The 14,010-nt window shown below is 48.3% G+C and overlaps 1 protein-coding gene across 1 annotated transcript in view; it reads left to right on the plus strand.

Moving 5' to 3' along the window:
• MYT1 (myelin transcription factor 1) overlaps positions 1 to 14,010 on the plus strand; it is a 56,430-nt gene that overhangs the window by 18,261 nt on the left and 24,159 nt on the right. Inside the window, exons 3-7 of the mRNA XM_079322058.1 lie at positions 6,183 to 6,237; positions 8,068 to 8,098; positions 11,164 to 11,226; positions 11,939 to 12,186; positions 12,968 to 13,843. Coding sequence (XP_079178184.1) covers positions 6,183 to 6,237; positions 8,068 to 8,098; positions 11,164 to 11,226; positions 11,939 to 12,186; positions 12,968 to 13,843 — 1,273 coding nt within the window. The remainder of the gene's footprint in view (positions 1 to 6,182; positions 6,238 to 8,067; positions 8,099 to 11,163; positions 11,227 to 11,938; positions 12,187 to 12,967; positions 13,844 to 14,010) is intronic.

A 14,010-nucleotide genomic window follows, 5' to 3' on the forward strand; every position in this document is an offset into this window, starting at 1 on the left:
TGTTCACTGCACAAACGGTGCTTCCTGTCCTATTTTGGCCTCTCAGTAGTCAGGCACTGTCTCCAGTGAGTGCATGGACCCACCTGGGTGATGAGGAAGCTTCTTTAGGTGACTGATGTTCCCAACTCTTCCTGTATCCCTAGATAAACCAAACCCTGGGAAAACCCCAAATCAGCAAAAAATCCACACTTTAAAACATCCTTCTTCACTAACAAGCTGTCAGCTGCACGCAGGTGTCGCCAGGAAAGCTCACACCTTCTTAGAAAGCACAGTAAGCAGTTGTTGCTATATTTAAAATGAGCTCAATTAAGGCTTTTCTATTGAACCTGCCAAATAAGCACTTAGGTTAGATTTAATAAGATTGTCGTATGTTAATAAAGTAATGATTACAAAAGGTAACATTCCCAGTACCTGGTGCTCATCTGGTGCACTGTCTCTAACAAGCACATCACGAATATTAACCATTTCTTGCAATCCTCAGCTCTGCTTATCTGTGTTTTATCTGAGTGCCTGGCTCAGGGGTGAGGGGAGGGGAGTCTGAAGGGAGCCTGGATATTGTGTGAGTGTGCAGCTCTCTTACCTCACGGGGGGAAAGGTCCTGAGCACTCTTTAACCTTTGGATCTGCATTGTGTGCACATGCTTGCACTTCTCTGTGTGCTCATAAATATATATTGTATTTAAATGTAGTTTTTCATGCCAGTCACAGCTCGTAATCCACAGGATGCGCAGCGGTGAAGGACAATGGGATGTGGGGCACGTTTACTTATTTATTTTTGCCTCTAAAGAAGCCCAGGCATGGGATAAAATTTCCCATGACAGGTTTGAAATGAGATCTCTGCAGTGCTGGGGAGAGCTGATCTCTGCGTGGAGCCAGCTGAGCCGGGATGCTGCTGCCAGGCTCATCCTGGGACACGGTGTCTGGTGACAAAATTAACCTTTGCCTCCCAAATCTCTATTTTCCTGTGCCACTGGGATCTAGCTGGGAGGCAGCTGAATAGCAGGCAGGTTGTTGGTGAGGGCTGATTGCTGTCAGGACAGGTAGAGTGGATGGTGTTGGGGCCACCAGAGCCCATCCCTGCTGTCCCTTCACAGAAATACATCTCAACAACCCCCTCACATTGTGCCACTCAAGGATAATCTCATGGAAAAGGCAGCTGGCTTATCACAGAGCTGGAAAACAATGAGATTGAACAACTACAATTTCCCCCCCCCCCTCCCCTACTCCTCCTCTTCTGGCATGAGAGCTGTCAGCACGTACAGAGCCTCTCAGGTCTCCCTGGCATCGGGACTGTGTGCTGTAGCACTTCCCAGGAGTGGAGAGGAAGGTGTGTGTCAGCTTCAGCCACGGCCTCTGGAATCACCCAGCCTGATTCTGGGCTGTCAGCGCTGCCAGGCTTCGGTGCAGCTGCGCCTGTGTCAGACGTGATGCTCAGGAGCAGCTTTTCTGCTCCGCTTCCCTCGGCTGGGGAGGATGCTCGGAAAGCTCCCCCAGAGCAGCACTGGGTGCTTTGGGGGGGCTGGAGCCTTTCTGCAAATGCAAAGTGACAGCAGGGCTTCAGGAGGATGTTTGTGACACGGCTGGAGTGTCGGATCCGAGGTGGGCACAAGCTGTGGGTTTGCATCTCAACATGTCAAGGCAAAATCCTCCCCGGCTGCAGCCCGGGAATGCCGTGCAGGGTGTCCTTTCCTGGGAGCAGCCAAAGCAAAAGGCAGACGGGAGCTTATTCAGCCGAGAACAGGACTCACAATAGGTGGAACGTCAGGAGGATTTAAATCAAGCAGCTAGGAAGACCCTAAAGGAAGAAGAGGGAAAAAAAAATCCTTCTAATCTCAGAGTGTGGTTATAAAATAGCAGCTCGGAGCTACTCTTGAGTCTTTTTTAAAAAGTAGAGGCACACTGTTGATCAGGAGTATTTCTTCCTCCATCTTCCCTCATTTATTTATTTTAAAAATTCACAGCCAGAGAAGGTCCAGCAGGACAAAGTCCCCCCCATTTTCTGCAAGGTAAAATGATGCCATGGCACTTTACAGAGAGGAAAGGGGAGAAATTTGTAGACCCAGATTCCAGGTCTCTCCACCTCTGTTCAGCCTGCAACAGCCAAGGAGGAATTCCTCATAAGAAACAGAAGGGAGGGAAAAATCAGGATAGGCCATTCAAGCCCATCCTCACTGAGAAGCAGTTTTGCTGTCTTTTCCCTTGAGGAGCTAAAGAGGAGACTCTTTGGATCTTCAAGAAGGAAAGGACCAAGCACAAAACCCTTTTTCAACAATTCTGTAGTAAAAAAATGGCATTTCTTCTGGTCTTTTCCTCTTGCTGCCAGGCCAATATAAGTTGGGGAGTTTTAAAAACTAAAAATAGAGGCACTGTGTGTCTGTCTGTCCCTCTAAAGCTCAGATGCTGTTCTTGCAATTGGCATTTTGCTACATCTACAAATAAGCACTGATGGAAGCTCTGCTGCTTTCAGTGTAAAATAAATATTCCTGCTGAATCCTCACCTCCCTTTGTCCAGCTGAAGGGTTTTTCAGCGTGTTTATTTTCTCTGAGCTCCGTGGTGCTCTGGAATACATATAAAGTATTACTGCTGACCGGGGGGAATTTCAGCAGGGCCTTTAATGGCAGATTTGCATAGAGCTGTTGAAGCCCAGGCACACCTGGGCATCAGCACGTGCTGGGTTCCCAGTGGGTTTGTGCTCTGTTATATTCCTTGGGCTTCCATTGGAAAGGGAATGTGGATTAAGACAAGAAGGAAGAAGAAAATGTCAACCCTGTAGGTACTCCATAAAATGAAACTTCAGATCCGTGCTGTATTGCTGTCTTGCAGCAGAATAAGACCTTGACTATAGAATATGGCTGTTAAAATTCACATTGTGCTCAGGTTAAACTCTTTTTCAAGTTTAGCTGTCTGAACATCATTGATTTAAGTCTGCAGCATTGACAAATTATCATTAGAACTTGTATTCTGCTCTTGCTAGGGAGCTCCTTAGTGCAGGGTAAACAGGATAGGGGACATTTCTTACTTTTAGAGAGAAAAGAGGGGGAAAAGGGGGAAAACAGAGATGAAGTGGTGTTCTCAAGGTTACCCTGACTACCACAGGCACAGCACTGATCTGAATCCTAAAGGGAGTGCCCTGAGACCCACCACAGGGTCCTTTCCTGTAGTGTTGGGTAAGGAAACTTGCTAGATGCTGATTTTGATTTAATCTTAGAGATAACTCATGGATAAGATGAGGAGGTGTCGAATTCTCTGTTTTTTTCCAGCCAGACTAATGTGCTTGTGACTGGCATCTGGCAGCAATAATTTATTTGCAGGTTTCCTTTTAGGCTGCTTTGTTTTCATTCAGAGTTAAAGCAATAAGACTGAAATCCAGACAGCTCCTCAGCCTGGCTGTTATGTGAACAAGAGAGAGACCTAATGAAAATAGCCTGTCGGTCTCCAGGACTGCAAACATGCACTGTGTGACCTGAAATTTCACATTAAAACGATCTGTCTGGAGGGCTTCTGGCTGAGAAGGCAGCAATAAAGGACAATGGTTTCATGTAACCTTCCTGCATCTGAGCCTGATACCACGGAGCCTCCAGAAGTGCAGTCAGGGCTCTGCCAGCTGCTTAAGTTGCCTGGGAGGAGCAGAGGCTGAGCTCCAAAATGGATCTTATTTCTGCACTTTGGAGGGAAATGAGGATTTTTGAGGATGATCCTGATGTTGGTTTAAGCTGAAAAAAGGAGTTTTTGATGGTAGAAAACAGGATCTGGGAGTGCAGAGCCCTCCCCAACCCAACGGTGATGTAAATAAAACATTATAAATATACAGCAGTGAGGCTGTGTCAGGTTCCCTAAACAAGTTTTCCTATGGAGAAAACTCCCAATAATTTAGAAGTTTGGTGTTAGGTTGTTTTATAGTTTGTTTGTTTATTTGTTTGTGCAATAGGTCAGACAAGGCAGACTATTTGGCTTTTCCATTCTTTGGTCCTTAGCAAGGTTGGATCACAGATGTCCCTTCCAGCCCTGAGAATTCTGTGATTCTGTGGGTCTGTTCCTGTCTTAGGTGGCTCCTGTCCCCTTTGCCCATGGGTGGGTGAATCTGCTCCTGTATTCCAGGGTGTTTGATCCTGCCTTGAAAGAGGAGTGGGAAGCAATGGCAGGAATTGCTCTGAGGTGCTGTGGTGTAGTGAGGAGCCTGGATGCCAGCTCACACAATATTTAACTCCTAAAGATAAATGCGACCTGAAATGGGATCTCCTCTATTTACAGATGAGCAGCTTCAGCCCATCCCAGCCACCTGGCTAAGAAAAATGAAATTTTGCTTTGCTTTTCCTGTCCATGTGGGTCCCAGTCCCTCTATTTTTGGCCAGATCTGGCCCCTCACAGGCACTACCCATTGCTCTTCCCACAGCCTGACCTCCTCTGCCACTTTGCAGGAAACTCATATTGCCAGGTCACTACCCCAACACACGCCAATTCCCTGAGAGAATCATCAAAAAAGGAAAAAAAGAGAGAGAAAAAAGAAAGAATCTCTGCAATTCCTGTTGGTTGGAGGCTCCCAGCAATCCAAGGTGGCAGCGTGCAGCAGCACCAGGCTCATAAATGTAATGAAGTCCCTGTGACACCTGCTCCTCTCCACACTTTAAACAGGAGCCACTGGTCTGCAGGGAACCAGGGCTTTAAAAATACAAATTATAGTAATTGTCTGCTGTGTTATTGGGGAGATTGTAATAAACGTGGAGCACAGCACTGCCGTGCCATGAGCTGAATGCTGACAGGATGCATAAATTGCTCCAGGTTTTGATTCTCCTCACCTCCCCCCATCTCTTTTTTTTTTAAATCTTTCCTTCTTTCCTCTCCAACATGCCCATCTAACAAATCATTGCATGTTAACATTGAATTTCTGGAAAAGGGGCAGTGTGAAGGAGAGAGGGGTAAACTTCATCCCTCCTCTGAGGGTTTTTTGCTGTGATGCCCCAAGGGCTGGGGATCTTGGTCCTCTCTCCCTGCCTGCCCCAACAGCTTCCCTCCCTCTCTGCTGCCCCCAAACCTCAGGAAAAGCACCAAGCAGTGCCTCCTTTGAGGGTGAGGAACTCTGGCCCTTCTGCTGGGAGCTGGGAGTAGCATTCATCAAGATGTTTTTAGGGTGCTTGTAGGGATTCTCTAACTGGGCCTGGAGGATATTCCGAAGAGAGATGTTTTTATTATGTCAAATCCAGCTTGTAAATGGTTCTTTCACCTCATTTTGGAGGAAATGCCCCACATGGTAACACTGCAGTAAAACCCAGATTGTCTCCTCCCTACCAGGCTCTGATCCCCTGCCCTGCTCACACCCTGATCTTGCCATTCCCCCTTGACAATTACTGCCAGACACTCCTGCCTGCAGAGAGAGAATCTGTGTCAAGAGCGAGACGTAAAACAGTTCTTTGACCTCTTCAGCTGCTCCTCTGACAACTTTAATGAAATCCCACTTATATTATTCCAGCCACATCTTTGTGCCATGCCATGGAGGGCCCTGCTTTCCTGCTCCCACCTCCAGGCACTGCCTGCTTTCAAAGGTGCTGTACCCCAGAGGTGGCTGCACTTCAGACTCCTGCTACCTTGTGGCATGTGGTGATGTTTAATTAATATCCAGAACTTTGAAGTCCCCAGTGTTACTTATTCATGCCCCTGTTCCCTGCAGACCTCGTGTTTGATGTCCACGTTGTGAGTTATTTAGATGCAGTCCTCTTTGTGGCAAATTTAAGCAGAGAGGAGAGGTTGTTCGTTAGGGCACTTGTGAAAAATTGCCCTTTTCAGGCAGGAGATCAGCTCAGACACATATTCAGGGATTTCTGATTCTGTGTTGGCATTCCATCCCAGTGTTCACAGCAGCTCTGTGCTGCAAATCCAGAGAAATCAGTTCTGCTCTTAACAAGGACTATCTCAGGCACAGCCAACACATCTGGGTGTTTGTCTCCCTGCGCTACTCGACAAAGTCCTTCCTGTGTCCCAGAATGTGGGAATTAATTTAAAGTTGCTAAATCTGGGCACTGTGGGTCAACAATAGCATTGAGGTAGGAAGCCTCCATCTCAAAAACACAGGAAAGCTTTCCCAGACACCCAAGTATTTGCACAAAGTGACAACCACATATGAGCTTGTCCTTTAATGATGATTTTCGGGTTGCCTTTCAGTAATGATGCTTTTCTTTCTGTTGCAGATGAGTTTAGAAAATGACGATAAGAGAGCACGCACTCGGTCCAAGTCTCTCCGAGGTGAGTGGGAGCACTGGCCTGTGCAGACCTCAACTCCTGCACTTTCCTTGTTCCAAACAGCCTTTGGTTTTTCAAGTTCAGGTTTAACTCTTCAAGTTATGCTCACTACCCCTGCCTCACTGAAATCTGTCTAAAAAACCCACAAAAATCCCACTCACAAAACTTTATTGGCCCTTATGATGTTTAACCCTCTTTCTCTATACGCAGCTGAAGGAAAATAACAAGTAAATAAGGAAAATTAGCCCCTGTGCCTGCTTTGCTGTAGGGGATGGCAATCACTGGAGCTTCAGATCAGCTCCTGGGGCTTTCATCAGGCTCACTCTGCCAGCAGCTTTGAAGTCTCTCATCTGAGAGTGCCTGGCAGAAGTAGCTCATGCTAAAGAAGCAAATGGGACATTCGCGGCAGGGATGGGAGGACAAACAACTGGTTAATGCAAAGATTGACTGTGATTTATTTCCTGTTTAAAATTTAAAAAAAAGCCTGAAATTCTTTGCATGCTTTCTCCCTGGGAGGAGGTGAGAGGCTCTGACAGAGCCCAGGGTGTCACCTCAGGTAGTCCCATAGCCAAGTGTGATGGTTACAGAGTGGCCTCTCTATTTTTTGATTCTTTTTGGTGGCTGTAGATGTGACAAGTGACAAAGGTGGCTGGAAGTGAGGAACCAACAAGGTTGGAAAGGTGTGATGGCTGCAGGGACTGCAGCTTCATCCTACAGCTGGGCTGGGCCACCCTCCTTTTGTCCTCACCTTCCTTCCTCCCTGCTCTTCACAGCACCTGCACCTTTTCAAAACAAAACCAAACCCAGATGTTACCAGCTGTGTTGAACTGAGCTTGAATATCTGGATTTCACTGCTTTGTTGCACATACACAAAGGTGCTCGTTCAGGTTGCAAATTAGAGTGCCCTGATTCTATTTATTTTCTCACATCCTGCCTTCCCCACACTTGAATCTGGGTTTCTCGATGTGAAAAGGTAATTTATTGCCTGCACCCTGGGACTCGTCACTGCCTCCAGTTTGTTGAAGCTTGTGAGTCATCCCACCGGGAGCTGGATCCCAGGAAACCCAATTAGCTCAAACAAATTGAGCAAACGTGTTATGGTTTTCAGCCTGGGCAAATTTAGACTTGTGCTGAGGGATTTTTTTTTCCTCTTGATTATTTGGATTCCTGGCTGGATGTAAGGTTTCAGCTGCAATGTGAAGTTGTTGTGTGTTCTTGTTGTGAGCAGTGAGAAGCCCTCTTATTCACAAACAGGGAATAATCCCAAAAAATCCTACAAACTCTTGTTTACCCTATACCACAAGTCACAAATCCCTACCATATGTCTGAGCAATGTCAGGGGCTCCTGCATCAGTCTGAAGGGACAGGGAGAGAAGAAAAATGCTGGTGTTATAGAGGTGAATGCAGCCATTGCAGGAAAACAGTTGTGAAAGACAAAAAATTGATGAGCAGATTTAAAAAGCAAAAAGAGAGATGAAGGCATGAGAAAACATGGTCTTTATTTAGAAGTGTTTGAGTTACATGCATGTAGAATAGTTCCATTGACTTCAAAGTCATCATGAATTCAAAGAGAGGTAGTTCCTTACGGGGCCAATGTGCACTCACCTGCTTGAAAATCAGCACAGGTGTGAGGATTTACAAGGCAGGATTATCATTTACCACAGGCTGGCATGCACAGGATAGACTGGCCCTTTCTTTTCCAAATGGGGTGTCTGGGGAGGAAACACAAACCCAGCTGCTGGCAGGAGAGTTTCAGTCTTGGGTGGGCTGGGCACCTCTGTTGGTTTCTGACCTGCTGTTTGTTTCCATTGCTGCATCCTGCCCCTTGCCCAGTGCCCACGGAGCTCATCGGCCAGGAGGTGAGGTAAGGACCCTGCTCCCCTTGCCCATGGGAGGGATAGGGGGGACAGGGTGGGACAGGCTTGAGAGGAACCCCTCAGCTGGGAAAGCTGGGTGAGGGAAGCAAACCTGCAGGACTGATGGGGTCTTGATGGGGGCTTCTGTTGGTGGTTGTTTCCAAGTCCCCACTTGACAACACACCAGAGAAATCACAAGAGTTACAGAAATAATCTGAAGCTCTGGATGAATCACACTAGACTAGTGTCCCAGCCCAGATCTAAATCCCAGTCAAACCTAATGCCCACAGTTTGTGTTTCAGGATCATTTGGAACACCATCCTACTAAACAGAGGTTTTTTTCCACGTGTTTGTCGCATCTCTTCTGGTGCTGGGTGCTCCTTCAGCCCCCCTGTGATCTGTTCAGTCACCTCTGTTCATTTAGCAGTGCTGGGATGCCAACAGCAGCAGCCAAAAGAGCAGGAGCAGAGCCTTTGCAGCCCTGCAGAGCTTTCATTCCATGTATCAGCCTCCCCACCTGTAACCTCCCACTAAACCTTGCTTATGCCAGGAGCCTTTAGCTGCACAGGCATTCAAGAGCAGGGGCTGCCTCTCCCTGCAGCCTCCCTCGTGTGTCAAAGAGTAATTGGACCTAAACCAACCCCATTTCAGAGCATTTTGCTCCTCCACTCTCCTATTACTCTGGAGAGCCGGGAGGAGCCAGCATTGGGCATGCCGCTTCTCCAACTTTTATTGCTGAACACTTGAGTGGAGGTGGTAATTGGAGCAGGTGACATATCTAAGGGGCAGGACAGAGTGCTCCACAAAGCCATCTCTGCAGCTGTCACCTAATTGCCTGAATAACTGGACGATTAATCGACTAATTGGAAGCAGGGCATCGTCTGCATAACAATAAGAAGCCCTTTTGTCAAGCAGATGAAGGCTGCGGAGAGGGGGAGAGCTGATCGGTGTGGTGGCTCTTGAGGGATGGAAAGCTGCTTTAATAGACCTCGAAGCCCGTTTCCCCTTTCGGGATTCTTGCCAAAATACACGAAAACTCCCCAACGGAGAGTGGGGAGGGAAAGCCTGGCCCAGAGCATGTAGAGCATCACCTTTGTGCTGGTGCTTTTTAAAGGCATTAAATCAACAAAGTGAAGCCAGAAACATCCCAAATCGGCACCTGCTTTGGCAAACCTCGATGCTGAACCACTTGTCTCTTTCCTACATACTTTTTATTGCAGGCTTCATTTAAGCACATTAAAAATGGAGTGATGGGTAATCCACTTTAATTGATACAGGGGAACTTATAAAAGCCTGTACCATCCTCATCAGAGCTGCTCTTGTTTGCTATTGAATAAGGCCTTTTCCAGGCAAGTCACTGGTGACATAAACACTGCTCTCCTTTTTGGTGTGCAGTCACTGAAAGTGTGGCTGGGGCTGCTTGGGACAGAGCAGCTTCAGTCAGTCCTAAGGGCAATTAAAATTAAACAGACTTTTAGATCATAACAGCGAAGAGGGAAGCTTCCTCTTCCAATTGCATGTGTTAGTGGGATGAGATCTTGTTGCCCATGACCTCAGTGTCCTGCTGGAGAAGGGACACTGTGCTGCCAGGTCAGACCCCTGGTGTGGATGCTGAAGAGCTGGGAGCCATTCCACAGGAGATGGCCTTGGAGGATGTGCATCACCACGGGTTCAAGCCAGGAACAAGAAAAGGGGACAGCAGGAGGAGGGGGCTTATCTGGAGGAGCCATGAGGTGCAGCTTCCACCTCCCCAGAGCAATGTGTCCCCTTAGGGGATGTGGTGTCACCATTGCCCCCTCAGCATTTCTTTGCTGGATTCCCACCCTCCTGACAGCTCAGCAGCACTGTCCTGCCCCAGTTTTGGGTTGATTTATAGGTTTTGAACACAAAGATCTGACCTGTATTCTAGGGAGTTGAACCACAAAAAACCCACGGTGCTCACAGAGCTGCTGCACCCATTAGTGCAGCCAGACCCTCCTCAGCTTCTGCAAGGGCTGAACTCTTCTGAGATCAGAAACTCTGAGTCCCTAAAGCCTGACTTGGCACTTGGTACTATTTAATGTTGTCCTGTGTCTTTTACTCTGAGAATAACAGGCTGGCCAGATCCCCTCTGGGCTGGTGATGCCTTCCCCCTTTGCACTGTCATCAAGAGATTTCATTAGCGCTTCCAGCTTCCCAGGCTGAGGGTGATACAGTGCTAAATGAGGTTATTAATCCTACACGACTCCAGGATTCCTCAGACATCAGGCAAGTCACTTGGGCATCCTATAATCAATGCCATAATCTGGTTTTGCCAGAAAATGTTTGCTTTAATGCTTCTTATCTGGAGCCCTTACAGCTCCTGGAGCTGGGACTAATTACCCCTGCAGGGGAGGCGCGTGGTCCCGTGTGAGGGATGCTCAAGCCAAGGCAGCAGTGGCTGTGAGCAGGCTCAGAGCTCCCTGCAAGCCTTTAACTCATCCCCTCCTGCACAGCAGCAGGAAAAAATTGCAGGGTTTTGGGAGATCTGCTCACCTAAACCCCATCCATTCCCCCAAAAGCAAGGTTTTGAGGATTTTAGTCCTGGCGATCTCCATCCAGTGTGACAGGCAAAAACCTCCTTGATAAAATCCCAGTCTGCTCTTCCCTAAAACATACGCATTTCTTACTGTAAGTGGCCCCAGTTCCCTGACAAGCCACCAGATAAGGGAAAACCCCATGTTTTCCTCCTGAGAAAAAGAAAACTGGAGTGTAGCAGCGGGGAGGCAGAGTGCAGTAGCTGTCTGCCTTTAAAAGCTTGCTCTCACACATGCAAATCTTTAATTAAACATACTCATAAACTACAGCGAACTGTTCATCTAATTAAATGGGGTGAGTAATTCCATTAATTTTTAGCAAACTGCAAGGCTTCTCTCCTGTCCTCCCTTGGATTTCAAAGGGACAAACGGAATCATTTGAAGGAAATTAGCTTCCTGTTCACAGTTAGCTTGTTCCTCAGGCACAGGACCTGTTTAACTGAGTGTAGTTTATACAATCCTAATTAATTCTGCTGGCCCTCTTGCTGTTCCTGATGGTTGTTTGTTTCTCTCCCAAGCTGTCCAACCCCAGGCTGCAATGGCTCAGGACATATCCGTGGGAAGTACGCGAGACACAGAAGGTGAGGTGGGGTTGGAGGGGTTGGGGATGGAAAAATGTGAGCAACAGACCCAAAGACAGGTGTTCACTGGATAAAGTCTGGTTCAGAGCAGCAACCCAGCTTGTCTGCCCCAAATCTTCTTGTTTCTGGCTCACCATCAGTTCCTAAGGGATCCTGGGGGGATCTACTTCTCCAGACCCACAGCAGCCTTCCTACAGACCCCATAATAGGCCAAAAGTGTCTGAGTCAGCTGTCTGGGGTTGGTGGGAGCTGCTGATGGGCAGAGATTTGGGTCTGCCTGGTGCCTTTATGGGTGGGGAAGGCAAGTGAGAACACACTGGCTGTCTTGCAGGCCATGCAAGCCTTGCTGAGGGTTTTCATCACCCCATGGATTCTGAAATTGGAGCAGCTGGTGGATGTGTCCCAGAAGCTGGTTCTGCATCCCATGCCTGGTTTCATGGTGCTCATCACCAACATTAGTTCTGGGATGCCACATCCCAGCATTTGTGTACTGATTTCTGGAATAAAGTTGATGTGGTTACACAAAGTCAAGGTCTAAGAGCACATCTGGCCACAGAGGGTTAAAGCAGCTAAAAATCTGGGGTGCTGGATAATTTTTTTGATAGTTTTTGTGTATTTGTTCCACTTATTTTTGCCTAACTGGTTGGGATAAGGCAGCCAGGCCTTTCTCACTCAGCAATGCTTCCTCTCTACTCCTTGATCCCATCTGCAGTTTACAAAGCTGCCCTCTAGCCAAGAAGAGGAAACTCCAGGATGCTGAGGCCGAACATCTGGTGTCGAAGAGGAAATCCCATCCACTCAAACTGGCCTTGGATGAAGGCTACAACGTGGACAGTGATGGCAGTGAGGAGGCTGAGGCCAAGGAGGAGTCTGGCTCTGATGAGTCTGAGGGGATGCTGGAGGAGGACGAGGCAGAGGTGATGGAGCAGGAGGAGACCCGCAGCCCCGAGGCAGCAGAAGGTGCTTTATCATTATTGATTGCGGAGCTGTGTTCTGCAATGAAGAAAGGAGTTATAGCTCCCCTGAATTATGTACAGGATGGGTCCCTCAGTTATTGGGGGGACCCATTGTTGGGTAGAAGCACAGTGGCAATGCTCTGGTTAAGCTGAGAACGCACAGTGCCTCCAGTGTCTTAAAAGTGAGAGATTTTCCATCAGGGATGTTCCCTAGGGGTAGACCCATGGAAAGAACAGAGGAGCTTGCTGTGGGGTGAGGAAGGCAGCCAGGGTCCCACACAGGTGCCATGAGGGGTTCAGCAGGATCCTCCTTCCTGGACAGATCTGACCATTCTCCAAGAGCAAAGGAGTGGCAGGAAAAGGACATGGGAAGGGACATAGATTTTCAGCTGGGGTCCTGACACTGCCTTGCTCACTGTTTTGGAGCCCCAGCCTGGGAGCACTGGCAGCAGGGGAGGCAGTGGGAAGATGGTGCATCTAAGTTCCATATGGAAATCCTCTTTCTACCTGCCATCCCCAAATTCAATAAATTAGGCTGCTCCAGGGGTAGAACTGCCAGGCTCTGGTTTCAATTAAGTTTAAATATGACAAAGTTGTATTTTATGAGTTTATATAATTACTTTCTTCGCCTCCTTTTTTATTCCCTCTTTTTTTTCTCTTCCCCCTTCTTTTCTCTTTTACTCCTTTCTTATTTTCCTCATTTTCTCATTTCCTCGGGTTTTTTTTTTTTGCTCTTTTCAATCTTTTGTTCTTCCCTTCTTTCTATTCCTTCTTTCCCCCTTCAGAGAGAAGCCCAGCAAAATCAACCCACTATGGACAAAACACAGCAACAAGTACATCTGGGCCCAGCAAGGCCAACTACAGCAGCTACCAAGAAATAATCGCCAACTCTCTCCTAAACTTGGGCCAAATAGCAGAGGAAACCCTCGCCATCGAAGGGCAGCTGCCCGAAGCAGAGCTGCAGGGCTCCAAGCCAGCGTCCAATGTGGTGCATTTGGTCCATGAGGATGCAGGAGAGGAGCTGGTGGAGGAGGAGTGTGACAAGGAGATCATCATCCAGACGGAGGACGCGGAGGAGGTCATCGAGGTCACCAGCGAGCGCAGCAGCGAGTTGTGTCCGGAGCCCCGGGACGACGCGAACGGAGAGGAGTCCTGCAAACTGGAAAAGGCTGACGCGGAAGAAGAGGATGAGGAGGATGATGACGATGAGGATGACGAGGAGGAGGAAGAGGAGGAAGAGGATGAGGAGGAGGAGGAGGAAGAGGAGGAAGAGGAGGAGGAGGAAGAGGAGGAGGAGATGGCTCCTGAAGTGATCTGCGAGGAAGCTCCTCACACTTCTCAGGACCCCCAGAAAAGCCACTGTGAAGGGCAGTTCAGCCCCAAGCCCGAGTACTCAGTCATCGTGGAGGTGCGGTCGGATGACGACAAGGACGACGACGCACGCTCCCAGAAATCAGCCGTGACCGACGAGTCGGAGATGTACGACATGATGACCAGGGGCAACCTGGGGCTGCTGGAACAAGCCATTGCCCTGAAAGCCGAGCAGGTGAAGATCGTGCGGGAGCCCAGCCGGCTGCCAGGAGAGCACGTGAAGCACTTCCAGGTGGAGGACAAACAGAACAAACCGCTGGACAGCATCCGGAAGAGCTACTACGGCAAAGGTACTGGACAAACCTTTGTGAATCTCCCTCCTTCCCGTCCCTGGTGGAAGAGCTGAAGTCTGCTCAGCACAGGCTATTAGGCTGATGTGGGGGAGTTCACAGCCCACAGGGGGAATTCAATCACAAATCCTCTATATCCAGAGTGATGGGGACATCCTTGATGTCAA

The sequence above is a fragment of the Erithacus rubecula genome (assembly GCF_903797595.1).
Source record: "Erithacus rubecula genome assembly, chromosome: 18".
Taxonomy (NCBI): Eukaryota; Metazoa; Chordata; class Aves; order Passeriformes; family Muscicapidae; genus Erithacus; species Erithacus rubecula.